This window comes from Sturnira hondurensis, unplaced genomic scaffold, assembly GCF_014824575.4.
Source record: "Sturnira hondurensis isolate 20B ecotype Veracruz unplaced genomic scaffold, ASM1482457v3 Scaffold0021795, whole genome shotgun sequence".
Classification (NCBI taxonomy): Eukaryota; Metazoa; Chordata; class Mammalia; order Chiroptera; family Phyllostomidae; genus Sturnira; species Sturnira hondurensis.
Genome location: NW_028094426.1, coordinates 10,139,880 through 10,167,003, shown reverse-complemented (window position 1 = coordinate 10,167,003; position 27,124 = coordinate 10,139,880). Strand labels below are relative to the sequence as shown.

Genomic DNA, 27,124 nt, shown 5'->3' with positions numbered 1-27,124 from the left:
ACTGGCTCAGATGCGCAAGAGAACAGCATGGCACATTCACTTGCACTGAGTCCCCATTGGCTGGAGGTCCTTCATCCAGGGTGCCTGAAATGGTACAGGGTGCATGGAGCATTTAAGTGACACTACTATTTTAAAATAAAATATTGGTACTTGGGTAAAAGTAGAAAAGATGCAAATTAAAAGTCTATTCTGAGCTGCTGAACATTTATTTTTAAATAGATTTCAGGATGGCTTTCTTTGATTTGCCCTCCTTGCTGAATTCCCAAAAGACAGATGTTTCTTTTTCTGACCAGCATTTTTGAGGTATAATTTACACCATGCTAGAAGGTTCCCTTGAGCCTCTGTTGTTAACTTCAGACTATGGTGACCGCTGATCTGCTTTTACTATTGTTCTTCTTTTATGGAATTTTATATAGATGGAATATTATCATATATAGCAGCTTGTGTCTGGCTTCTCTTACTTAGCATAATGCCTTGAGAATCATCCAATAGTATGCCTCTTCATTGTTTAGTCGTATTTTATGGTGAAGATACACCATAATTTGCTTATTTACTCACCCATTAATGGAAACTTGAGTTGTTGCACCTCCAACAAACCCAGTTTTGGGTTTTTGTTTTGCAATCGTGAAGAAAGCCACTGTGAATGTTAGCAGATAGGTCTTTATGTGAACATAGATTTTCATTTGTCTTGGGACATACTTAGGAACAGGATGGCTGAGTTGTGTGTTGAATACATATTTAACTTTACAATGGACTCCCCGACTGTTTCACAGAATAACTGTACCCTTTTGTATCCCCACTGGCAATGCCCGAGGGTTCCAGGATGCGAACATCCTCACCGACATGTGTATTGTCCATGCTTGATTCTTAGCTACTATGCTCAGTGTGTGCACTGTGGTTTCAATTTGCATTTCTCTAATCTAGTCACAGTGAACATCTTTTCATGTGATCATTTGCCATTTGCATACCTTCTTTTGTCAATTATCTACTCAAAACTTTTGTCCAGCATCTTAACCATATTATGTATCTTGTTGTTGAGTTCTAAGAGTTCTTTATATATTCTGAATGTACATTCTTGGTGAGATATGTATTTTCCACATACTTTTCTCCCAGTTTGGCTTGCTGTTGTATTTTCTTAAATGCAAATATTACATAAATAATCAAATAAACTTATTACATTTATTTATAAATTCATATTATGCATGCATAAATTAAATATTTTATTTATAAATGAAGAAATTTATATTTCATAAATATATAATTTAAGTGTAAAATATGCAAATTAAGTTTATTTAAATTAAATTATAAAAATTTATTTAAATGACACATTTTTAACTTTGCTTTTATTTATTTATTTATTTATTTACTTATTTATTTTTTAACGATTTTTTTGTTTATTTATCTTTAGAGGGAAAGGGAAGGAGAGAAGTATCAATGTATGGTTGCCTCTTGTGAGTCCCCTGCTGGGAACTGGCCTGCAACCCAGGCATGTGCCCTGACTGGGAATAGAACCGCAATTGTGTGGTTCGCAGGCCCACGCTCAATCCACTGAGCTACGCCAGCCAGGGCAACTTTGCTTTTATTTATGCTTATTGTGTCCTAAAAGATCCTTGCCTAACTCAAGGTCAAAAATATTTTCTCTTGCTATAGAAGTTGTTTAAATTTTGGCTCTTATATTTAGGTCAATGATCCATGTAGAATTTAATTTTTGCACATGACAGGAAGTATGGGTTGATATTTATTTATCTTGCAGATGGATATGAAATCATTCCAGCATCAACTTTCGAAAAGAATGTTCTATTCCCACTGAACTTTTTTGGTGCTTTTGTCAAAAATCAATCAACCATATAAGCACGGTTCTGCTTTGGGTCTTTGTATTCTATTTCACAGATCTCTGTGTCTTTTTCTATACTAACAACATGCTTTCCTAGTTAGTGTAGCTTTATAATCAGCATTTAAAAGGGTAGTTTAACATTGAAATAAAAATCATATATATAGGGATACAGAATTTGTTAAATGTAGCATTTCAAACCTATGGAGAAAAAATATTTATGCCATTTTCCCCCTCTCAGAATCTTCCAATAGGTTATTAACTCAGGACAGTTGAATTCAGCTTGAATGATTAATTTTGACCCAGTGAACTGCCTACTTTTTTATTATCCTCAAAGTGGGAATAGGCTATTTTAATAAGAAAGCTTGGCCTGGTATTATACTTAGAATCAAAGATGCTGTATTTATTTACGGATATGTAAGTGTTACATGCTACTTAAAAGGAAGTTCCTGAATGATAGGCTTCTTCCCTCGCTGCTGTGAGGTATACGAGTACAAACACAATAATTAGAAATAAAGTCTTTAGAATCTTAAAAGAAAAAGAAAACAATGCAAACAGCAAACACTGGTAGTGGTAGTGTGGTGATAACAAACTATATTCAAGAACACACAGGTTTCGGTCATTAAAATACTATCTCAAAAACCACAATTGTTTATAGCCTTCGTTTGTGGAAAAGCCTGAGGCATAAGAGGAGTAAGTAATTTATATTTGTGCAATCTCATGTTCTTGTGTAATTGCTGGCTGGGACTTCAGTGAGTGGGTCCCTGCTTTTTTAACAGGCCTGGGTTTGCACACACGTGTCTGGAGAAGCTGCCAGTGTTACCGACTCTGAAGTTTCCTTCCTTAGTGTTTGGCCCAAGACGGCACCCGGATATTTCACTATGTCTCCTTAGGAGCTTGCTCTTACCAAGAACTGGTTGAGCTTCATCCCCAAGTATAGTTATGAGAGTAGGAAATAGACTATAATTCTAGAAGATGGTAACATTAGAAAAAAATGTAACCTGCTTTCATTTGCCCTACCCTGTCTAAATGGACGTTACTGAAAGTTAATCACAGCTCCCTCAGCTGTTAGGGCCTTTAACGTACAGTTTATCTAAACTTACTGTTTTATTATTTTTTGCTTTTTTTCTTACTTCCAAATCATTTATTTTTTTCTCTTCATTCCTTTCCTCTGTTACTCCATCCTGTTTATCCTGAAAACAGATATACGTGGCTCTCTAAACTGCTTTGAATTTCTATACTTGCCATCACCTTTTATATCTCCATATTTTAGTTTCATGCTATTCCTTTTGCCTAGAAAATTTTCACTATCTAGTTTTCCAGAATAACTTGTATAACGTTCTTCAAGGTCCAGCTCTGACACAATCAAATGAACTAATTTGTGACAAGTTGTACATCCAACGTATATACAAATATTTGTTAATGATTGAATAAAAGCATAAATGAAACAAGTCTTTCCTAATTTTTCTCCTTCCTGTGTCTTCATCGTTACAGCTCAAGAACAAGAGCCCTATCTCAGGTTACTAATATTTCACAAATATCAGTAGGAGCTCCAGGGTCTGTCTGCCTCTGCCTCTCTGGATTAGATTCTGGCTCTACCTTCTAAATAGTTATGCAAATTTGTTTTTTCTTGTGGTTCAGTATCTTCATCCCTGCAACTATAATCACAGTACTATCTCTTCTATAAGATTACTGTAAGGATCGATAAAATAATACAGAAAGTAACTAAGACACACCTAAGCACCCAAAACAGCAACTATTTTTATGAACTGAAGCTTATTTTTTTTACATCACATTAACTGATTTTTCAACTCTACAATTAGATTGTCCCCTCATGTCTCTTGAAACGTTAAACATTTTACGTTATCACAAGAAAGACTGCCCTAACATAAAAGAATGTGAAAATTATGTTTTTTATTATATTCACATAAAATAGGTACACCAAGTTGTCCAAATGCATTGGTGAACTAAAGATTCCAACTCTTACAAATTTTTATACATATATCTATGCATTTATAAATACACACATATGTAAAAGATATATATTTATTTCTAAAATAAAGTGCCCAAATCCTGATACATAAGGGCATAATAAGGAAAAAAAGAATCACAAAGTTTTATCAGTTACAGACTGTATTTTCACAATATAAGAATCTGTTTCAGACACATTTATTCAGGTGTCGTGAAATTTAATCAACCACTTTTTTCTGAATTCTCCTAAATAAAAGAACTTATTCAAAGTACATGGTGGGGCAAAAATAATTGAACAGTTATGAGTACGTGAAACAGAGTTTATTCTTGTATTATTATTTCCTAATTATTGTATTATTTTCCATATGAACAGCTGTAAACCCACTTTTGCCCTACTCTGTATTAGATGTCATGTAACTAACTTAATGAATCAGAGGCCATTTTTTCCTATTGCATCTAGCACGGAGCCTTGGCTCCCCAACAGAATGGTCATTTAGCTTCATTCTTAATTTTCCTGCTTTCTGGACTGTTGTCTCTCTATTGAGGTGGTACACAGAGAGAGAAATGAAGCAGACGTCTCTAATTCTAAGTCCTCTGTTAGCTTCAATGAAGTCAGAGTTTGGTGAAAAGGTTTCTAGTGTCTTTACATCACCCTGGGCTTGTTGAGAAAGGGACTCACGGGGTCTGAATTGAGTGGTTCTGCAGCCTCTTTATGAGGAAATATTGTTGGAGGTGCAGGAGGAGGACCAGGGTGCGATGGTCCATAGATCACCAAGAGATCCACCTCGAATTGAAATGGAACTCTTATTCATCCCGGGAAACTTTGCGAGAACGTGGTTTGAATTTAAGGACCAAATAAGGGTTAAAGGAAAACTAGATAATTTACAATAATTCAGAAAAATCTATTCCCTGCTCCAATATTTCAGCTCCTGCTCCTGCATTTTTACTGTATTTTCTATTACGTTAGACTTTTAAGGTGACCATTTGTAGACTTTGACAAGAAATAAAATTTGAAAATGCCTTTGAAAAGAATTCAATCTACTGAAGCAAAGTGAAAATGCCTTAAAATAGCTTAATATGAACCCAGCTATTTCAGAATCTCCGATGATTACATGTTCACACTGCAATAAAGCGCATTTTATTCAAGCAGGAAAGGGAGGAATTGCCAGCACTGTATTGCATAAAACACTCTAACTTCTCAACATACAAGAGGCTGGGAACAAGGGGAAACCCAGACACTTCCCAGAGTCAGAACCAAGAATGGTGTATTTTCTTTTATTTGGGGGGAGAAAAGGGGGAGAAGGGCATGAAAGTGTTTCCAATCACCTGACCCACCTCAGTAGGGCCTTCGCAAGAACGGAGCTGCCTAACTACTGATTTTGGTGAGCATCTTGTTAATGGCTTGCTTGACGTGCGTGGTAGAGCTGCGTCGCCTGGTCTTGCCCTGGACCATCCTCCGGCGACGCACCTCTCGACACAGCTCGTAGAATATCTCTGTGATGTTCCCTTCTCCCGTGCAGGCAGAACACTCGTAAAAAGCACAGGCCAATTCTGTGGCCAACTTCTCCCCTTCTTCTGTACTAACCTGTCTGGAGTGGTCCAAGTCCGCTTTGTTTCCAACCAAGATGAAAGTCACATTCTTGGGCTTTTTGATCTCATCCAGAACGTTTTTAAGTGGCAGCATTTCCTCAAAACTTCCTCGGTCAGTAATGTCATAGACCAGCACAAAGCCTTCACCCCATCGCATGTGTCCTTCCCTCTGGATGGTGTCTTCCTGATGGCAAGAAAAAAACAGCAGTCAGGAGACCTGGATGATCCCAGCTGTTGTTGCTGCTGATCCCTTAATTACTGTTCCTGCTAGTCAGTGCCATTACAATTTCTTGATATTCTGTCTGGACAAGCTTACCCTCTCAGTCACTGTGGAAGAGCAGCATTCCTGACTCCTAGCAAGGTATTTCGGGGAAACTAAAAGTTTCCTACCTGCATAGACCTTAACTTTCTGTTTCTAATTTTGCATGCCACATCATTCAATCTTCAATCACAAGGACCATAAACAAAGCATCATCTTAGCTGAGCACACTGCCTCTGAGACTTTTCATCACGATTGAAGGACTAACAAGCAGGTAACAGAGTAGACTTTACCTCACCCCCTAGAGATCAGAATTAGAGGCACAGCATAGTGACCTGGTTTTGATTTTGTTTGTTTGTTTGTTTGTTTTGTTTTATTTCTTCATTCTTCAGATTATAGATGATTAGCCACCAGGGTCAGAAATGCTGTATAATTGTACACAGAGTCAAACTCACAGCCAGGGGCATTTGCCCCCTGTTATCTCAATGCCCCCCAAATATTATGCAGTCCCAATACTGAACAGAAACGTCCTCATTTGAAAATTACTCATTTGAAATGATTTTCAAAGGGGGCGATCACCCCTTCCTAGGAAGGTGTGTGGTTTGGAACTGCACTGCCTTCACAGGCTCCAGTGCCTTCGGCAGGCGTGGAGCTGCCCAGCTCTAGAATCCTTCTGGGTAGAAGGTGGGAGCACGTATAGGGAAGAGGTGGTGATGAGAAGGAAAAGTCTATAATTAGTTACAAGAATATTTCTTGGATTAAACACTTTAATTCAAGTCTTCTTGGGGTCATAGGTCACTGACAAGCAGATGAACCTGTTTGTCATCTCAGAACTGACTGACCTCAAAGCAAATTTATATCACTTTCCTTTTAAATGGATTGTTATTGTTCAATGATATGGCCTAAATTTTCAATAGGATGTGGTGAGGTCTAGAATGAACACTATAGGAGGGTTTCCTAAAATGAAATATTCTTTAAAAATTCTCAAGTCATATAAATTTGGAATACAATATACACTAAATGCCTTAAGGATTCACCTTACACTTAAGCACCTTACACAAAGGCTCTGAGAACTTCCCTAGTAAAGATATTTGCTTACCTTTACCAGAGCATTTCAAAAACACTTTTAACCATTAAAATATACTACTATCTCACAGTGCCCCCAAAATCTAGGTGAGCAATGTGAATGTCATGGTATTTTCAAAACCTCCTTGAAGTACTGGGTAATTTACGTAGGATGCATACACAGGCTTTTGGAAAGATAGTAACATCTAAATACTTAGACAATGAACAAAAAAGTCTTTACACAATATGAGTTAATTGTAAGAAAGTGTCTTTTGTTCATATTATGCACATCTCATTTTTATTTGATCAAGAAAATATTTTAGCCTAACTCCTTAATCACCTGACCAGCAGTATCTAGTATCTCCATGGTGACAACTTCATCATCGATGTTCGCTTGGTGGCGGTAAGTTGATTCTGAGGGAATGAGCAAAAAAAGAAGATAAAAAGGTAAGTAAGACCGTAGTTTGAGTTGATTCTTAAAATTACAAATTAGTCACAGGAGTAGGTCTGTTGTGTGACATAAGGGAATGTGCACACTAGGCAGGAAAGGGTGGATGTGCAAGAATGTGCTGTCTTTGTATTCTCAGAGCTCCTGGAAGGAACAGGTAACAGACTTCCAGGGCACAGCACCTGAGAGTCTCCTTGCCTCTTTGCTCATTTCATTCTCCTATGAGGTCAGCTTTCTGATGCTCTCTTCTTCTACACTGAGGCCTCCAGCCCTGGCTGATGTGACTCACTGGATTGAGTGCCAGCCTGGAAACTAAAGGGTCATTGGTTTGACTCCCAGTCTAGAGCACCTGCCTGGGTTGTGGGCCAGGTCCCCAGTAAGGGGTGTGCGAGAGGCAAGCACACAAATGATGTTTCTCTCCCTTTCCCTGTACCTTGCCCCCTCTCTAAAAATAAATAAAATCTTAAAAAAAATGAAATGAGGCCTCCACATCCTAAAATGAGAAAGTTTCTCCTACCAAATGTATCCTACTTTGATACTAAAAATCCATTTTTTGGAAATCACTGCTAATTACTGTTCCTGACAAGATGACGTATAACCAGGAGCTGCTAATTTCTTTCCAGACCCCAACCCCAGAAATGTAATAGGCACTAGAAGAATCTGATCATTATCCATGTACAGCTATGAGGAACCCTTGTGACAGTAGAAGGTGTTTGGGAATTGGTGAGAAAAGCAGAGGAGGGCCGGGCAGCCTGGAGGGAGACGGAATGGAGCAGAGCTCTCTTGCTCATGTTGCCTCTTCCAGGCAGAAAACTGAGGGTGGCTCAGCACCAGCTGGACAGTGGCCCCAAGCTCCACTCAGGGGAGAGGTTAGCAGGTACAAGAGTTTGGGGTGGCTCTGAATGTGCCCCTCACCACAGAAAATGGAAAGGAGAGGTTAAAATAAACACCAGCAGGTGCTCCTCCATGTGAAAACTGGAGCAGTTGAAATGAGGAACTCACTCAGCAAATGACTGACTGAGTTGATGAAGTTCAGGTTGAGGACCTCTCCCAAAAGATATCAGGAAATGACAAGAAGAAAAATGTAAAAGTAAAATATAAAAGAAATAGACATGTTATTTTTTCCCCTTATAATATAAGCCTCGAAGAGAGAATTAAGTACGTAGAAGTATGAAAACAGCCGAGGTCGTAATGATGGAGAGTTTCCCAGAAAAAGAGGTACGGAAAAACTTCAGAATGAAAGGACCAATAGGGTACACAAGGAAAGAAGCCCCATATCTCCACCCATTGCAACATAATGGAAGGATATGAATGACAAAGAGGAAAATTTACAAGGAGGTAGAGGAAAAAAAGGACGTTATCTACAAAAGGACATGATTCAGATTGACAGTGGATTTCTCACCAGCAAAACCGAGTTCAAGATCCCAAAGGAGTGAAGCGACGCAGTAAAATTACATCAAAAGCAGTCCAGAAGTACAGTTCTAGGTAATTCTAGGAGGTGGGGGAAGAGACCAGAGGCAGGTTTCAATGTACTCATCTCACTCTGGAAGATTGAGATGATAAAAAGAAAGAACAGGAAAAGAGAGAGCTACGTATTAACTAATCAGAAGAGGAAAGCAGAATAAATTCCGGTAAGGAAGTAAAAGAGAAAACAGAGGGGGGAAAGATCAATTTAGCAAAACCAAAGCATGGTGCTTGAAAAAATTAAAAAAATAAAAGAGGAAGAGAGGTAAAAATCTGGCATGCTATCTAGTCAATTAAGAGAGAGAGGATTAAATTAAATTTTGTCATCACACAAAATTTAGCACAGAAAGAGGAAACAGCTAAATATTCTGATGAAATAAAATAAAATAAAGTAATATTATGAACTGTATATGACATTTTGACAACAAATGTCAAAATCTGATAAATTCTGAGAGAGAAAATGCATAGATTGTAGCAATAAGAAAGAGAACACTTAACTCATATTCAGTAAATACATTTAAATACTAATTGTAGAATCTCTCCTAATCATGAAAGTGATTGCAACCAATTTGCTTTAGAGAAGTTTCTATTAAACATTAAACACATTCTAGAAAATATAAAAAGGATAGCTACCCAATTCCTTTCATGGGACATTATGCTGACTCTCGTAAGAAATATTATAAGAGACAAACAAATCATAGGTTCATTTTATTTTTAAACTTTGATTCAAAAATTCTAAATAAAATATTATTCAATTGAATCCAACAGTTATAATAAGAAAAATACATCATGATCAAGTAGAGTTTATCTCAGAAATGCAGTATTTAACACCCATCAATGCAATTTAACATATTAAAGGCAAAGGGGAAAACCTTACATACTTACCTCTGTAGATGGACTTATAGCAAGATAAAATTTATATACACTTAAAATGTATGTATACACAAAGAATACTTCCTTCAAAAATAAAAATTACCACATACTGCTTACCACTTGAACAAGAATCGTTCTAAATGCTTTATTCATATTAACTTATTTAAGTCTTATAAATACCTCATAAAATATTATTTCCATTAAATCCATTTTAAAAGAGGAAACTGAGGCACAACAGCATTAAATAACTTGCTGAAGGTCACACAGTGATAAGTGGTAGAGATGAGATTAGAACCCAGGAAGACTGGTCTTGGAAATTTAGGCTTTTAACCACTATGCTAAGTTTCAAACACACTAGACCATGTACCCATGGGAAGGAGGAGAGCAATGGTGTCAGAATAGGGGATGTGAGAAAAATAAAGTGAAATAAAGGCTTCACATACACATGACACCGAACCAGGACCAGAGCAGCACGATTAACTTAAGTGTTAATTTAATTAGCTCAACTGTCTGCATCTAAACTACCCAAATCACTAACCAGTCAACAAACCAACTAAACCCACAAGTTTCTGTCTCACCGGGGTGGCTGTCAAAACCAGTGCTTTTCATTTTTCCCCTATTTATCTCATGTTTCTGACCTTCATTTCTTCGTATCATCGACTATCTTACAGTTCTTTTTTGAATACAGTGTTATTGCTTTGCTGGAAATATAATCCACTCAAACCACGCAGGGCAGCAAGGAGGCTTAACTAAGCAGCATAACCTGCCCTCAGCCCCACACACTGATTATCGTCCCAGGCGTGGCGCATTGCTGACGTATTTCCTGAAAATTAAAATTTAAAAACGAGAGTATATTCAATATATTTTGAGAAGTGTTTTTTACATTACTGTCATTCCCCTAGAATATGTGATCCATACGTGGCATGTCTGATTCTCAGTTCTAGAACATCCCATGCCTCTACCCTAGGTTAAATGGGTGATTATTCTTTTGTATAATTTAACGCTCTGAAATACCATTCACAGCAATGATTCATCTATTTATTCCCCCTTTTTTCAAAAGATTTTATTTATTTATCCTTAGAGGGGAAGGCAAGGATAGAAGGAGAGAAATATCAATCTATGGTTACCTCTCTGCTGGGAACTGGCCTGCAACCCAGGCATGTACCCTGACTGGGAATCGAACCGAGATGGTGTAGTTCTCAGGCCCCTGCTCAATCCACTGAGCCACACCAGCCAGGGCTATTTATTCCCTTTTTCATCTTCAGAGTTTCAGCTTGCAGAGGAGAGGCCCCGAGGGCAGCACACGCGCCAGAATCCATGCCTTTCTGGTTTCTTCCCCTACTGTCTGCAGTGATCTTTGTGCTGCTTTCCCTTTTAAAAGGACCGGCATCAGCTCTGGAGCCCGGAAAACAAGAGTTCTGGGCGCTATTCCATCTCGGCACCCAAAGTCTGACAGACAGGGACATTTTTCTCTGCTGCTTCCATGATAAATAGGATATGTATTTCAACCACAGAAGACCACAGTAGGGGGAAATAGAATACAATAAAAATTGTGTTAAGTTGTGTGATTTTTTGGCTGTTTGTTAACTGGAATGAAAACGATGACATGCAGGAAATGAGGGAATGTCTGCCACCGACATAGCCGCGGGTGGCAGCGGTCTTTCATCCGCGCCGAGGACTGGTTTCCTGCATTTTGAGCACTTTTTGAGTCTCTTCTCCCCTGCGCTGGGAACCCACCCCCCACGACATGTGAAGCAGTGCAAGTGTTGCCCAGAGAGGCCAAGGGTTGCACGTCTCTGTGCCAGCTTGTCTAAAGATAATTCTAAAACCCGTATTCGGTACCTGGTGGAACTAATCTCTACTAATCATTTTAGAACATTGAAGAAAATAGTTGTGTGCCTGGAGGATAGAAACTTTTCATTTTGCTCATTCTAACAGAAAATGGTCATGTTGAATCTTTTTTTAGGAAGGGTAGGAGGATGATTAGTTAAAGAGGTATTTCTAAATAAACCCCAAAGGCATAGTATAAGAACAATATTAGCTTTGATATGGAATTAAGCATATTAAAATTATGTCTGGATCACACTGTATATGAGACCTACACAGTTTAAGACCTACATTCAGTAACATTTTTATAAATGGAAGTACATTTTGTATACTCTAAGAGAAATAGATGCTCAAAAGGATGTCGTATATGGTTGATCTTTTCAATAATTTAGCTTTTGGGGTAAGTTTTAACATATTAATATGGACAATTGGCCAATACGGTAACAGCAGTAGTTAATAATGTTGATTTGTGCTAGAGTGGAAATTGTACGGACTTGAGTTCTATTGCTGGTCTAACCACAAACTAGCCACGTAACTGTGGATAAATTTACTTGGTTAGACTTGTTTTCTTATGCCAAATGCCAACCTCAAAGTTCCTTTCTGTGCCAAGATTAAAAGTACCATTATTAAAGAACTATACAACAGTTCTTTGACTGGTTAAGTACTTCTGCTTTAGTGTTCTGTTTAGAGATTTGTTCTGGGTGTGTGCCTCTGCCTGTACGAAACTTCCCAAGCAAAAAGAACTGTATGGAATGAAGGCAGGAAGAACCAGTCACAAAATAAAATCATTGTTGGGTCCTGTACATCTCCCAGTTCCTACTCTCATTCTCGTCTCAGTCTTTACCAAGAAGATTTGAGTGGATGCCATGATCCATTCAAATACAGAGCAGGGTGCACCATGGGATAGAAGTAGTGGTCAGGGAAGAAATGCAATCTCTCCCTCTAAATGCCCCCAACACACACACACAATTGCACATGATCCAAGCTCTCCTCTGTATTCTCTGCCATGTTCAGCATTTTCCGAGGGTAGTATGACTCTTGGAGAGATTCAGTTCTCTTCTGGGACCTAAGCAGAACATGGATGCTATTGTTTTACAACCAGAACATTGTTGCTATCACCATGGAGGGGTTTTCCTGGTTGGATGATATAGGTCCAAAAACTCATAGGCTGCAGTGAAGATTTTCAGATGCTTTGCACACGGACCAGGGCTGGCCTCTGACAAAGCTTCCACTGACCCACAGTGAGAGAGAAAAACTCAAGGCAAACTATAATTGTTCAATGTAAATAAGTGACCAAACATTTTCCCCAGATTATTATATCCTTCAAAACCCTTTATTTTATTTTATTTATTTATTTTTAGAGGGGAAGGGAAGGAGAGAAGGAGAGAAATATCAATGTATGGTTGCCTCTTGTGCGTCCCCCACTGGGAACTGGCCTGCATCCCAGGCTTGTGCCCTGACTGGAAATCGAACCACGATCGTGTGGTTCACAGGCCCGCGCTCCATGCACTGAGCTACGCCAGCCAGGGCTATCCTTCAAAACTCTTGAATGTTAAAAATACTTCCTTCTTTTATGAAATACAAACACCTACAAAGGGAGTAAGTTTAGTTCTTCTTTACTCTCTGCCCTATGCTTACATCTCTAATTGCAATGCCTATGATATTCCCTCTTCATTAAAAAAATAAAAACAAACACCAAAACAAAAGCAAAAACAAAAACAAAATCATTGGATCCTGAAACCTAAAAGTCTGGAAATCACTTGTTACTCTAATAGCACGTATTTCCTTCATAGAATTATTTCAGAGCAGTTAATATTCAAGTTTTTGTTAATATGTTGAATGGTGTTCATAGTCCTCAGCTTCTCATGGAGCAACAAATAATTGCTTTCCAGGCTGAAAAACGGACCTGTATTTCTAAGGAAGGCAATGAATTGAGAATTCTAGACTATGGGTTTTTTTTGCAAATATTCCCCATTGCTCCTTTAAAATTTTATTTTTCAGTTACAGTTGACATTCCATATTGTTTTATATCAGTTTCAGGCATACAACACAGTGGTTAGACAATTACATAATTTAGAAATGATCCCCCTGATAATTCAAGTACCCACCTTTTCTTTTAATGTAAACTTCCCTTTTGGTGGTGGGTTGGAAACTCTAAGACAGTACAAAGTGGAGTTCGGGAAACGCCCACTGTTCTTGGGTGAAATGGACAGGGAACGCCTCTGGGCTAGAACATCAGTGACTCACACACAGTGCACACAAATCCACTTTCCAGCAGGAGTTAATGAAACCCTCACCTGGGAGTGAGTCATAGCCCTGGATGTTCCTGAAGTCTGATCGGGGCTCTTGTTGCTTAGCAGCTGCAATCCTTTCAGAGCAGTACAAGGTCACTCAATAGAGTGTCATTACGCTTAGTCAAGGAAGCCTGCATTACAGATACTGACGCAGGCAGAATCCTATTAATAGCAGCTGTTTCTCAGAATGAATAAAACAAAAACAAAAGGAAAAATGGTTCACCTAAGACATTCAAAATAATAACATTCGTTACTGGAATATATTCAGAGAGAGTTTAAAATGTTATAAGATCATTTTCATAAGTTTCCTCTTTTGTTCAGGTGTACTTGTATGACTAAACAAAATTAGTATTTTTCTACTGAACTCCCCTAAATTATTAAGAGTCCCAGGAACTTTGTAAAGGGTGTATAAGTAATAAAAATATAAGAGGAGAGTAAATATTTACTTAGGTGGAGCAGGCAATAGATAATGATTGATTTTTTAATGTAATACATTTTTAGATCCAAATACATCATCTTAAGATTAGATTCTGGCTATATTAAGAACATGTTAAAAACAATGGATGTTGAAAAACAATTAACTTAAAAGCAAATACAGAGAGGTGAAGATCTCTTAAAAGATTGAGTATCATAAAGATGTGAATTTTCTCAAAGTAATGTATAGTTTTAATGCAATTTCAATTAAAAGTATATCATGTTATGACTTAGTTTTAAAAATTGACCCCCAAGAATAAACTGGTGAAGTAACCGAGATCATTTGGTAAAAAGTAGAGAAGGAAGACTTTCTCTACTGGTGTCAATGTGTTTTAAAGATCACATAATTATCAAGCATGTGCTGCTGGTTTGGGGGCATCCAATATACCTGTATCTACAGGTTCTATACCCATGAGTTCAACCAACTCAGGATCACAAATACTTGGGGAAAAAGTATTTTTTGAAATAGTATGCGTTGCTAACGTGACTGTGTAGCTAGGCCTATGAGGGTTGTGTCTGTACCGAACATACACAGTTTTTTCCTTGTCATTATTCCCTATACAATACAGTGTAACAACAGTTTATGCTGTATTAGTATTATAAGTAACCCAGAGATAAAGTATATGGGAGGATGTGTGTAGGTTACATGCAAATGCTCCCTTATGTTACAGAAGAGAACCAACCCCTCGTGGATACCAAGGAGGACTGATTGTATAAAAGGCAGCGTTGGAAGTAGTGGGGAAGGTGGGGACTATGCAGTAAACAATAGGAAATAATTGGTCGACTATTTGGGAGAAATGTTAGGTCTTCACCTTATTCTTCTCACTAAAATATATGCCAGATAGATTAAACATTAAAATTAAATAATAAAATCACTCTACCCCCTTAACTGTTGAATTTTCCTTCATAGTACTTATCACTATTTTTTTTTCATTTTAACATTTTTATTTATGTTTAAACACTTTTATTGTTGTTCATACTTCTTTGCCTTTTCCCCTCACAACTCCGCACCACCCTAGTCCTCCCCACCTTCTTCCTCTGTTTCAAACCTTTATTGTTATTGTCCCTGTGTCCTTTGTAATTGTTCCTGTAAACCCTTCACCCTCTGTGCCCCATTACTTGTCACTATTGACATACATTACTTCCCCCACTGTGTCCTATTACTTATCACTATTGACATACATTTATTTGTTTATTGACTCTTCTTTCTTTACCAGACAATAGCTAAAGACAAAACAAACCAAAAGCCAAAACCCAGGGGCCTTCTCTTTCTGTCTATTGATTATCTTCAGCACCTAGAATAATGTATCACATAGGATCATCTAACAAACATCTTGTTGAATGAATGAGTAAAGCAATGAGAGAAGGCAAAAGGGAAAAATCTTTCCTTTTAAACTGACCACATATAACAACAACAACCAAAAAAATCACCCACCCGAAAACCCAGTCCCCAAACAAAAACATCCAGGGATCATCTCTGCCCACTTCAGCACTCAGAGTAAGGCCAGCTTGTCCAGGGACACCGTGCCTGTGGTGAAATAATATACATCTTTCCCTCCTCTTCTGGATGTCAAAGTTGTTGCCCTTTGGGATACTGACTGTGGTTCTGAAGCAAACAAAAGCTCAAAGACTTCATTCAGAATAAAGTCTGAAGCTTAACTTTGAGCCCATGAAGTTTTAGCATTACTTTGGAGACAGCTAAAAATATTTTTAATAAATACTCTGCTTTGGACTATGAACAATACATGTGATAAACACTTCATATATCAACATTATTGCTATTTTCAAAATACATATACCAATTTTGGCTGCTTCTTTTGTACTTTTAAGGCCGAAGACAGCCCTGTCCGGTGTGCCTCAGTGGATTGAGTGCTGGCCTGCAAACTAAGAAATCACAGGTTGGATTCCCAGTCAGGGCACGAGCCTGGGTTGTGGGCCAGGTCCCCTGGGGGTGTGCAATATGCAGGTGATTAAAATGTCTCTAACACATTGATATTTCTCTCCCTCTCTTTCTCCCATCCGACCCCCTCTCTAAAAATAAATAAATAAAATCTTAAAAAATTTTAAATAAGCTTAAGACAGATTCGTTGGAGATAAGAGGGGAAGGAACTCAATTTATTTACACATTACCCCAAATCAGTATTCACAAGTTTTACCTTACTGTTACACTCTCCTCAGCATACCATTTTATCCCATATCAGACTGACCATGTCCACTGTATTGTTGTCTACCATTGGAATGTTGCTACATTTGTCAGTGGAAAACCATCATTTCTAGCTACTTCCTTCTTATCTCTGGTTTGGCCTGATTTCTTCATCTCTGCATTAAAATCCATGCAACACACATCTAGCTTCTTAGGGGATGTCTTTGCATGATTCAATAAAGCACTTCCAAGACATTTGAAAGGTGCTTAAAATGTTGCAACAGAAAATGTCATTCTCTCTTTGGAGCCATAACGTTTGATCGGATACTAGGAGGAAAGAAAATTTGACCTACCGAGAGTGGGATCATATTCCCAGATGAACCGTTTGGTCAGAAATCTCACTACAAGAGCTGTGGGGAAAAAAGAGCAACATTTCAAACACATTTGTTAATTTTCTTATAGTTTATATCCTTGTAAGGAAGGAGAAATAGCCCATCAAATTACATGTGTTTTATATTTCCTTGAAATAGGAACCCAGTACATTTATTTATGCTTATTCAGATATAGTTTTCAATTTTATACAGTGTCTTAAAAAACAAGTGTAACATTTTACAGGGTTTATTGTGCATTAATCAACAGCTTAGATTTGTTCCTTTAGTCACAGAGGTAAAAACAAACAAATAAAAAACATCACAATGTGAAAACTCTCAGATATAAAAATTTTAGCCAAACAAGAATTCAGTCATGAATCATCCAATACAAGTGTCTAAGATGTGAATATTAATAATGATTGATAAAGGTAAGTTCCAAATGTGATATAATTTTTCCTGTAATGAAAAGACCACTAACTGGTTAATGATAGTATAAAAAGTGCTTCTCAGATAAGGTCAAGTTCAAGGAGTTCATCATCACCAAGCCCTTATTATATGAAATGCTAAAGGGACTTATATAAGAAAAAGAAGATGAAAAATATTAACAGTGAAAGGACAGCAAACTCACAGTTATTAACAGCCACACCTAAAACAAAAGCAAACCAAGAGGACAGCTAGATCAGGAGTGGAACCATAGAAATGGAGATCACATGGAGGGTTAGCAACAGGGGAGTGGGAGGAGGAGAAGGGGGGAGAAGGTACAGAAAACAGCATAGACAGTAGGTAGAAAATAGACAGGGGGGAGGGCAAGAATAGTAGGGGAAATATAGAATTTAAAGAACTTGAGACACGTGGTCATGAACTAAGGGGGGGAGAATGGAGGGGGAGGGGTGTGCTGGGTGGAGGGGAATGAAGGGGGAATAGAACAACTGTAATGGTATAATCAATAAAATATACATATTAATAAAAAATTCTTAAAATTAAAAAAAACTTCCAAATTAAGGATTCTATTAGTGATTCATTAAAGCTCATCAAAAGTAATGCTGCTGAAAGTCAGGCTCAGGGTCTGGAACCATGCTGAGCACTTCACTTGCATGATCCCCTCGACCCTCACTAGCTCCCTAGGAGGCAGGCACTAGGATTGGTCCCATTTTCAGAAAAGAAAACTGAGGCTTTGAGAGGTTAGCTAATTTACTTGAGGTCACCTAGCTAGTTAGTGGCTGATTTTCATCCAAGAAGTCTCTTTCCAAAGCCTAATTTCAGAATTTTCATCCAAGAAGTCTCTTTCCAAAGCCTGTAATTTGTCCTTTGAGCTCAACTCAATTTAAGGCCTAGACCGTCTGGATAACACTTAACTAGAAATGGGTCAAGGAAAGGGAAGCACTGAGGTGCATGGACTCTATTGTCCTTGAAAGTGGATGGGAAACATGCTGGACATTTTAAGAAAATATTTGTATTGTAGTTGAGAACAGTGGTGTCTTTAAGAAAATTTTTTTGGAAGGGAATGTTATAAACACTTTAAAAATGCAATGAAAGCTTTAGGCCCTTTCTCAGGAGAAACCGGCACACACGCAGTTTGACAAACGATTTCAGTGGGCTCGTGAGCCCTCTGAAAAACCCTGGGTGGTCTTCCTGGGATCCCGCTGACCCTGACTAAAGAATCCATGTCTGTCGTATTTTATACTATAAAATATACTTGTCATTTGGGTATTTTTATTTTTATGGAAATGCCCTGTATGTAGCAGTCTAAAGATACTCCTTAAAAAAATGAGACTAGTTAGTTGAAAGCTACTGTCAGCCTTTACCTATTGCCTGTGTTAGAATCACCAGAGGTCTACATACCCGACTACCGTGGTGCCTTAGATGAGAGGTCCCAGTGCAGTCAGAACCTGGTAAGACAGACCACAGGCACATGGCGGCTTGGCTGGAGACTAAAAGCAGCAGTGTTGTTTCTGATTACAGAGTGGAAGGCTGGATTTGAGCCAAAATTTTTGCAGTGCCTGAAGTAGCAGGCCACTGACCCTACGATGCTTCCCACAGTGAGCCCTGTGGTTTTATCTTTAGTTTTCAGAGTCTATCACTGCTTGCTCTCTCGAGACTGAGTCTTCTTTGTTTTTTGCCTTAAGAAATAGTAAGCACCAGACAAATATTCTTGTGTTTTTATTTTTTTAATTTTTTCCCAACTGTTGAAGAAGTATTTATGTTTTTTAAAGGATGGTTTGAATGTCAAATAGAGATCTCATTTGTGGTTTTTTGGATAGGTTTAAGAGAGAAAAATAAACAGTCTTATTTAAAAATGTCAGTATTTATGAGATATCAAAATTTTTACACTCCTTGTAGTTAAATTCACAAGGAAAAAATTAGATATAAAGTAAAAAATATGCAAGAGGTCACATAGTTTTCCAGAATGTTTTGAGGAAACATGCAAGCAAAAAATAAAATAAACACTGATTAACTAGTCCTATTACTAATCTTTTTTAGAGTTGAATTTAGTGGGGTGACATTGGTTTTCAAAAACATCCAGATTTCAAGTGTACAACTCATTTGCACACTGCATCGTGCACCCGTCTTCCTCTCCCTACTCCCCGCCCTTTGTCCACCTCCACTAGCCCTCCCCCTGTCCCTCTGGCGAAGCCCACGCTGTTGCCTGTGTCTACGTGTTATGTGTATATGCTTTATGTAGCTTGGTGGTGGAGCACTTGCTTCGCATGTAGGAAGCCCAGGGTACACTCATCTCCACAAGGGTCCTTCTGTTTTTAAATCAGTAGCATCGGGAAACATAACTGCCCGCAGGATTCAAAGAGTTTCATCTTTTGTTAGAAAACGGGGTGTTCACTCTACAGGTTACAACCTAGAAAAGTGCACTTATCTGGCATCTTCTAGAAATGCACTATTAAAATTAACAAATGTTTCTACATAACTAATATTGGAAGTACTCCAGTTGCAAGACCATTAAACCTTGAATCATTTCTCAGAGGAAAGTTTCTAAAATGTATTGGACACTCCATTGCCTTTCACAACCCAAAGTACTGAATGTAACTGAATCCTTTTAAAATGTCCGGACCTCGGTGAGGAGCTTGAGCAGCGAGGGAGTGCCCTGTGCAGTCCTGTGTCTGTGCTGCCCGGAGCTGTAGAGCAGTTGAAGGAAAATGACTCTAGAGTGCTAGGGCTTTGAGTATTTTTAGGTTTTGAATATATATATATATATATAATACAAACACAAATGTGGTGTTTGCCTCCCGGAAATACTATGGCTTTCTCTTTTTTTTTTTTGCCACGGTCACTGAGACTATCTCTAATAACCTATCTATTCATCTACTTCGTCACTTTAATTATTCCAAAGACTGATAAGCCATATCGAGAAGCTTGTTAGAATTTTGTCTAATATTGGAGTAAATTAAATTAGTTCCGGGGTTTCATTCTAAGGAACCTGTTCTGTTGATACGCGCGTGATTCTGCTATACCTTTGAGACGGGACATTTGTCGTTGACAAGTGGTTCCTGCTCTCTCCTTGGGTTTTGGCTCAGCTGAGATGGCCGCCTTCTGGCGGGGCAGTGTTACTGGGCTTAACCAGCGGAGGCAATATAAACATTTTTTATGTTCTTTGTAAAGAGACCCACATCATTCTCTGATGGTTGCTTTAACAATCGAATCATACACTTGTTTAAAAACCCAATCTCTTTCAAGTGCATTAAAAAACATAAAAACCGCTTTGAAAAATCGACATGTCATATGTGTTTTCTCTGAAAACGTGTTTTCATCTCTCTCATAGATTACTCATGAAGAAGACAAACATGTTTTCTATTTTTAGTTTTTCAATAATATTTTATTTTATATTACTATTCTAAGGATTGCAAATAATTTTCCATCTCGGGATGTGATATCTGTTAAAGGCTCTGTTGTTACTTAAATGGTGACTGAGGTACATGGGTGACATTTCACCATCTACTGATATAATTATAAAATGTCAGCAGTATTTTCTAGCCCCCGATTTTATTATCATTTTATTATGGCATACCATTTTCATACGTGATATACCCTAACACTCCCCACCCCCTCCATTTCCACTCTCGCCACGTTCTCACCTGTTAACAGTAATGTACTCACTCCCTCAGTGGTGTCCCTACTTCAACTGCACCCCAGAACCCCCTTAAACTCCTCTCCGCCCAGCATCCAATGTCACAGCTTTGTCCCAAATTCTCCCTGACTTTATCTCATCCGATACATAATTATTGAGTATCTGCTCTGTTCTGTTCTAGGTGATTGGACTAACCCAGCAAACCATTCAGATTAAGATCCCTGACTTTACAGAGTCTATATTCTACTAGGAAGAGACATCCAAACAAAAACGGCAAGTTGTATAGTACAATAGATCAGAGGAGAAACGTGCTGTGGGGTTGAAGTATAGAGCAGGATAAGCGGGATTCAATACTGGGGGATGAAGATGTGAGTTGTTATTTAAGATGGGGTGACCAGGGCAGTCCTCTCCAAAAAGGTGATGTAAAAAAGAGATGAAGGAAGACATCTGGGTAAATAGTTTTCCGGGAAGAGGGAACAGCCAGTGCAAAGGCCTTAAGGCAGGGATATGTGACTGACATGCTCAAGGAACAGCAAGCAGGCCAGCGTGGCTAAGGCAGAATGAGTCAGTGTAGGAGATGAAGTCATATCTGCCCCCTTCCCAGTCAGGGAATACACTGCTACTCCTAAGACCACCTGCAACAACAACAACAATAACAACAAGAACTGGAATGCTTTTCATTATTATTTTACTTGATTCCTTCTTTTGAGTGTATATTCCGCAGGGAGCATGAAACTTGTTTTATTCATCACTGTGTTCTAGTGTCTAGAAGAATGTCAGTCTGGCGGCACACAGGAGACTAAAAAATTCTTGCTAACTAGATGAAAAAGATGTATCAATCCAAGTCACAGCTTGCTTTCCTTAACCGTTAAATGATAGCCAGGCATTAAGAGAATCGGCAGAAAAATTAACACGACAAAACTTAAAGCAGAACCAAGTCATCATTCTACAACTTTTTCAAAAGGTTACAAGAATGTATAATTTGAAATGTTTGGGCCCTTTCATTATTCATATACAAATTGTGCTTCTATAGTTTATTAAAATAGGTACCGTAAACTGCATCTATTTTTCTTTTTAATACCCTGTCCTCTCCATTCCCACTATTCTGAGCAAAGTTTTCTCTAAAAATAAAATGATGGCATTCATATTAATAATCTTTACTCCCCCTAAGAGTCTAATAGAAGATCCTGTTTCTCCAGAAGTTTTAGCTTCACATGTTTAACTGGTTGGAGTGAAGTTTCTGCCTCCTGAAATAGCTCATTCTCTTTCCATTGCCTTGCAAACCCATACCTTTTCACCATGTAAGCCAAACATGTCTCATGGTTAACCTAGAGAAGAACATTTTCCTCATTTTGCCTAATTTATAACCTACTTGGATAATTCTTCCTCATTTGTGGTTTATTTTTGGTATTACTGGCACTGAATTTCATTACTATCAATAAAAGCCAGTTTCTTAAAAAAATTGAAAAATTCACTAGGTAGAATTTAATCCATTTAAACATTAGTTCAAGTGGCATCAATGTAATAATTCAATAAGATAATATTCTATTTATAAGCAAGATGTAAAAAGCAAAATTTCTACCTTAAAATAGTCATGCAATTTCTAAAGGTTAACAAGTCTGGGCTAATTATTCAAAATACCTCCTGACATCATTATCAAAAAAGAGGCAGACACTAGAACTACCAACTTTAATGGTCAAAGTAATATTTTAAAATAAAAATTGATTGATATGATCTGTACAACAAATTTTTTAGAAAGACATGAAATTTCAAGTTAAATAAAAACAAACACACATGCTATTCTTACACTCTAAAAAAACATAAGAGATATACTCAAGAGAAATTCAAAATGACTTCCAAATGTTACTTTTTAAACTAATGTTCTAAAAAACTTACTTCATTATTTTTCATTTAGACAGTTAATGCACATCCTGATTCACAGTGTATGCATTTATTGGATTGGCCAAAGATTCCATGTGATTTTTTTCCATAAAATAAAAAACACATGTTTCATTTTCACCAATAACTTTATTGATATGTCCGCTATATTCCACGTGGTATAATGTTGACCGATTTCAATTAATGTCTCAGTTTGATCACTGTCAAGTTCAAATGCTCTGCCAACCATAGAGCATCATCCAGTGAGAAAGCTCCAGCACAAAACTTCGCAAACCACTTTGACACATTTGATCTGTCACAGCATTTTCTCCAGACATTGCACAAATATTTTTTGTATTTCAGTTGCATTTTTACCTTTCTTGAAATATATGCTTTATTATTTTCTTCCATCTTCAATACTAAAATGGCTACACAAAAATTCACCAATTTTTAAAAAATGTGCACTTATATATGACATCCATCACAATACAATCTAACAAAATTATTTGGAATAAAGTTAAAGACAACTAAGCACTACTAGAGCCATCCTACGGAAAAAAATGAATTTTTTTGCCAACTCAATATATCCCTGTATGTCTTACAAATTAAGTCTTGTCCATTATATGTAATAGGTGCTAAAATATATTTGAGAAATAAATGGAGGAAAAAATTAGAATTTGTAAACTCATTTGATTCCTATATTACTATGTTGTAGTCAGGTCTATACTGTAGTGGGTTTTTATTATTTGAAAAAAAATTCTTTAAAGTAAAACTTCCATTGAATACATATCATCACTTCTCAGGCTCATTGCCTAGTTCACATGTCCACTGACAACCTGATTGGTCACCCGCATTGCAAACTTGATTGAGGAGGGCAGGACCCGCCATGCCTCTTCTCTCAGGCCAGAGGGGAGCCCCTCTCTTTGACCTCATACCACTATCTGCCCTAAGTTTCACTCTTTAACACTTCAGTGGCCAGAAAGCTTCAGGGAAGTACAAACAAGAATCTTACAAACACAGAGTGGGACAGAAGGAAGTTTACAGTTATTCATTTAAAAAATAATGCAATAATTAACAAATAATAATATAAGAGTAAATTCTCTATACTCACAACTGTAAACCTGCATTTGCCTCAACCTGTATAAGGGAATTCTAGTTTAGATTTTTGGAGGTAGCTTATTTTTGATTAAATGAATTTTGCAGAGCTAAACAACCATTTACTAATCATATTAGCTGTCAGATTAAAGTATATATATATATATGCTTATAGTATTATTAGGTTTTAGTCATGTTTTAATAAGAACACTGATGGGACTTCTGGAATGCTAAATATGAAGAGGGGAGTTTGTATTGAATACTAACTACAAGCTTATTTATTTCTTACAAACACTCTTAAAAGTAGAAATTAATTTTTCCATTTTATACATTAAGAAACCTGAACTTAAAAGTAAATAAATGTGTCTATTTTACAGAGAGCAGTTATATGACAAACTGAGATTGAACCCAGGGTTTGTTTGTTTGTTTTTAAAGATTTAATTAATTTATTTTTAGAAGAGGGGAAGGGAGGGAGAAAGAGAGGGAAAGAAATATCCATGTGTGGTTGCTTCTCACCAGCCCCTAAAACTGGGGACCTGGCCTGCAACCCAGGCATGTGCCTTGACTGGGCATTGAACTGGTGACCCTTTGGTTCACCAGTGACCCTCAATCCCCTCCTCAGTGGATTGAGGCCATCACTCAATCCACTGAGCTACACCAGCCCGGGTTTTTCTTTTACTTTAAAACTCACACTTTTTTTTGAATACTTACCAGTATATTTTAACATTTCTATGAATATGATTTGATTTTGGCTGGTTGAAATGATTTTCCATATGAACATTAACCTTATGGAGAGACATAGCTTGAAAAATGCATTTTTGCTCATGACTAGATTTCTTCATCCTTAGTGGAGGGAATAGCCAGGATCAGAAACCATGGCAACACAGAGAGTATGAGTTTCAAGGAGCAGGAAGGAAACTTACATAAATAAGATTTTTGTTTTTCTCTTGAAGAGGTCTTTAAATATGCAGCAAAGGAAGAAAATAAGAATATAATGATATAGACATAGAGCAGTCTGGGAGGAGCAACTGTTTCCTTACTCGTCTCCTCAGTCATTAACAAGTTTATTCTGTCAACAACAAAAAATAGGCAATGAAGACAGCAAAGAAAATAAAATACAGTTCCTATTCTTCAGGAGTTGAGAGTCTGCATGTTTTCCTGTCCTGGGAAAAATATAAAAAGATATATGGGTAATTTAGAACATTATCCTATTTAAGTCTTATAAACATGCCTAACTAAAAAAAAAAAGGAAGGAAGGATGGAAGGAAGACCAGACTGAGGTGAATCTAACCGATTTTAGTGCCTCAGGTGGCAGTGGGAGGAGGAAGACAAGAATCAAACCAGCCTGTGTTTTCTGGAAGAGAAAATGTAATAGACAAAATCATGATATGTATAACGTGTCAATCCTATGACCACACATGAGTTTCACACACACTCATTTAACCAATAATTATTTATTCAACATTGTGTTAGGCACCAGAAAAAAAGTAAGACAGTAAATCCCCTGAGCTTAACTGTGAGCTGAGTCTTGGGTGAGTAAAAACTTGCTAATTTAGGAAAAGCATTCCAAGTAAAGAGTATCGCGTTCCAAGGTCTAGACATGGGAGAGCCTGGGTCAGCTAGGAATCACGTGGTGTGCAGGGCAGGCTGAGTGATGTTGGGTGGAGCCAGACGGGGAGTAGACTGTGAAGGAGTTTATATGTCACATTGAGGAGCTGGGATTTTATTCTGAAGTATATGGGCACACAGGAGTTCTGAGTAGGAGGATGGCTTAATTTGATCTGGTGACTTATAAACATTGTTCATTGATTAGATATAGAGAATTAGGAAGACAGAGTAGTCCAAACGGAATAAAAGTCTGGGGTAGAATATAATAAGAAAATGAGTTCAAGTCAACTAAGGTTGGATTCAAACCTGTTGAAAATTAGACATTAATGAAAATATCCAGGTAGAGAAATACCATCTACCCGCCCACTCATCCATCCATCTATCCTCTGTTCTTCCATTCACATATTCAACAATATATTTATTGAATGTCTATCATGTCCCAGGCACTGCTTGACACTGTCCCACAGGCAGCTGACATCACAGCCTGAAGCTGCAGGAAGTGATGATTGTCAGAGTGACATTTTCCGGTCAAATGTGGTAAATGCATTGGGCATGTGTAAGATGTCCTATGTGGACAGTTTAAAGTAAGAGGAGCAGATTTAGCACAAGATTTTATTTTCAGTCCCATCTCATGGTGATCTCCATGGCTTCCTATGTCCTCCCCACCTTAACTCCTCCACGTTACTAGCTGAACTAAAACGAATGACCAGTTCAGCCAGGAGACAAATTTTGTTCATATAGCTGTAGTTGCTGAAGTAGCCCCATCCCCACCCTGACCTTGCCAGCTCCCTTGCTCTATTCCTGTACCAGTCAAAATAAATTGGCATAAAAAACTCTTAAGCCTCATGAAACACAGACATTAAGCAATTTAATGGAAATTTAAAATTAATATAATATAAAAGTGGATACTTTACAATGCCAGAAGTTAAAATGAGAAGCAAATCAGTTCCAGATGGGGGTCTAGGGATTGCTTTTAAATTATTATGTTTGCTTAAGCCAGAAAATTTTGACTTATCCTGCATCTGACAGAAATATCATCCTGAGAAAGAGTTACAGAATAAATTGTCATTGTTCTGTGCAAAGACTTTTCTACAGATAAATGGTATAATCTCTAATAATTATTAGGGAAGTGCTCTTGTCTCCCCAAAGTTAGCCTGGTAGTCTAGCTTCAAAGCATTTCAAATCCTGAAATGGACTTTTTTTGCTATAGAATGGGAAGTAAAGATTAATGTGTGTATATATATATATATATATATATACACACACACATTAAAAGGAAATGTTTCCTTTTTACTTTTCGTTCTTTTTAGATAAGAAGTGCAATTTGATAGAGACAACTTGTTGAAATGACAAGTGAGAACGGGAAAAGCAGCAGGACCGTGACTACAATCTGCCCCGTGTTTGAGAGGAAGCGGAGGGATGGGGATGCTTATAAAGAATGCAAAATCAAGAAAAACCTGTATTTTTTCAAAATTAACATGTATGCTTAAATAAAAATAAATAACATGTGGGTTTAAATTGAAAGTAGAAACAACAGGAATTAAATTTGGAATATGGTAATCAACTGATTTGGTTTTGTCTTTCCATTTGTATCTTCATGTTTAATGAGTCAAAACCTAGGGGTTCCGTGCCCAAGAATTCAAACCAGTTTTATGTAAATTGAAAATTGTATTCATTTTATTATGAATGATGATTAAGAGGAAAGTTACTAATTAAATTACATTTCTGAAATGAGAGTTTAAATTTAGTGATTTATCATTTAAATTATAAATAATATTTTACACCAAGGCATCGCATTTAAATAAAGTTATTTGTATTCTATTAAGCATTTACTAAATTTTTAAGAGATGTGGTT

General features: G+C 37.4%; 1 protein-coding gene across 1 annotated transcript in view; it reads right to left on the bottom strand.

The window, feature by feature from the left end:
* Positions 1-1,569: 1,569 nt before the first annotated feature.
* RERG (RAS like estrogen regulated growth inhibitor) overlaps positions 1,570-27,124 on the bottom strand; it is a 105,326-nt gene continuing 79,771 nt past the window's right edge. Inside the window, exons 3-5 of the mRNA XM_037033860.1 lie at positions 16,593-16,649; positions 7,057-7,130; positions 1,570-5,576 (exon numbers count right to left, since the gene is read on the bottom strand). Coding sequence (XP_036889755.1) covers positions 5,169-5,576; positions 7,057-7,130; positions 16,593-16,649 — 539 coding nt within the window. The 3' untranslated portion in view covers positions 1,570-5,168. The remainder of the gene's footprint in view (positions 5,577-7,056; positions 7,131-16,592; positions 16,650-27,124) is intronic.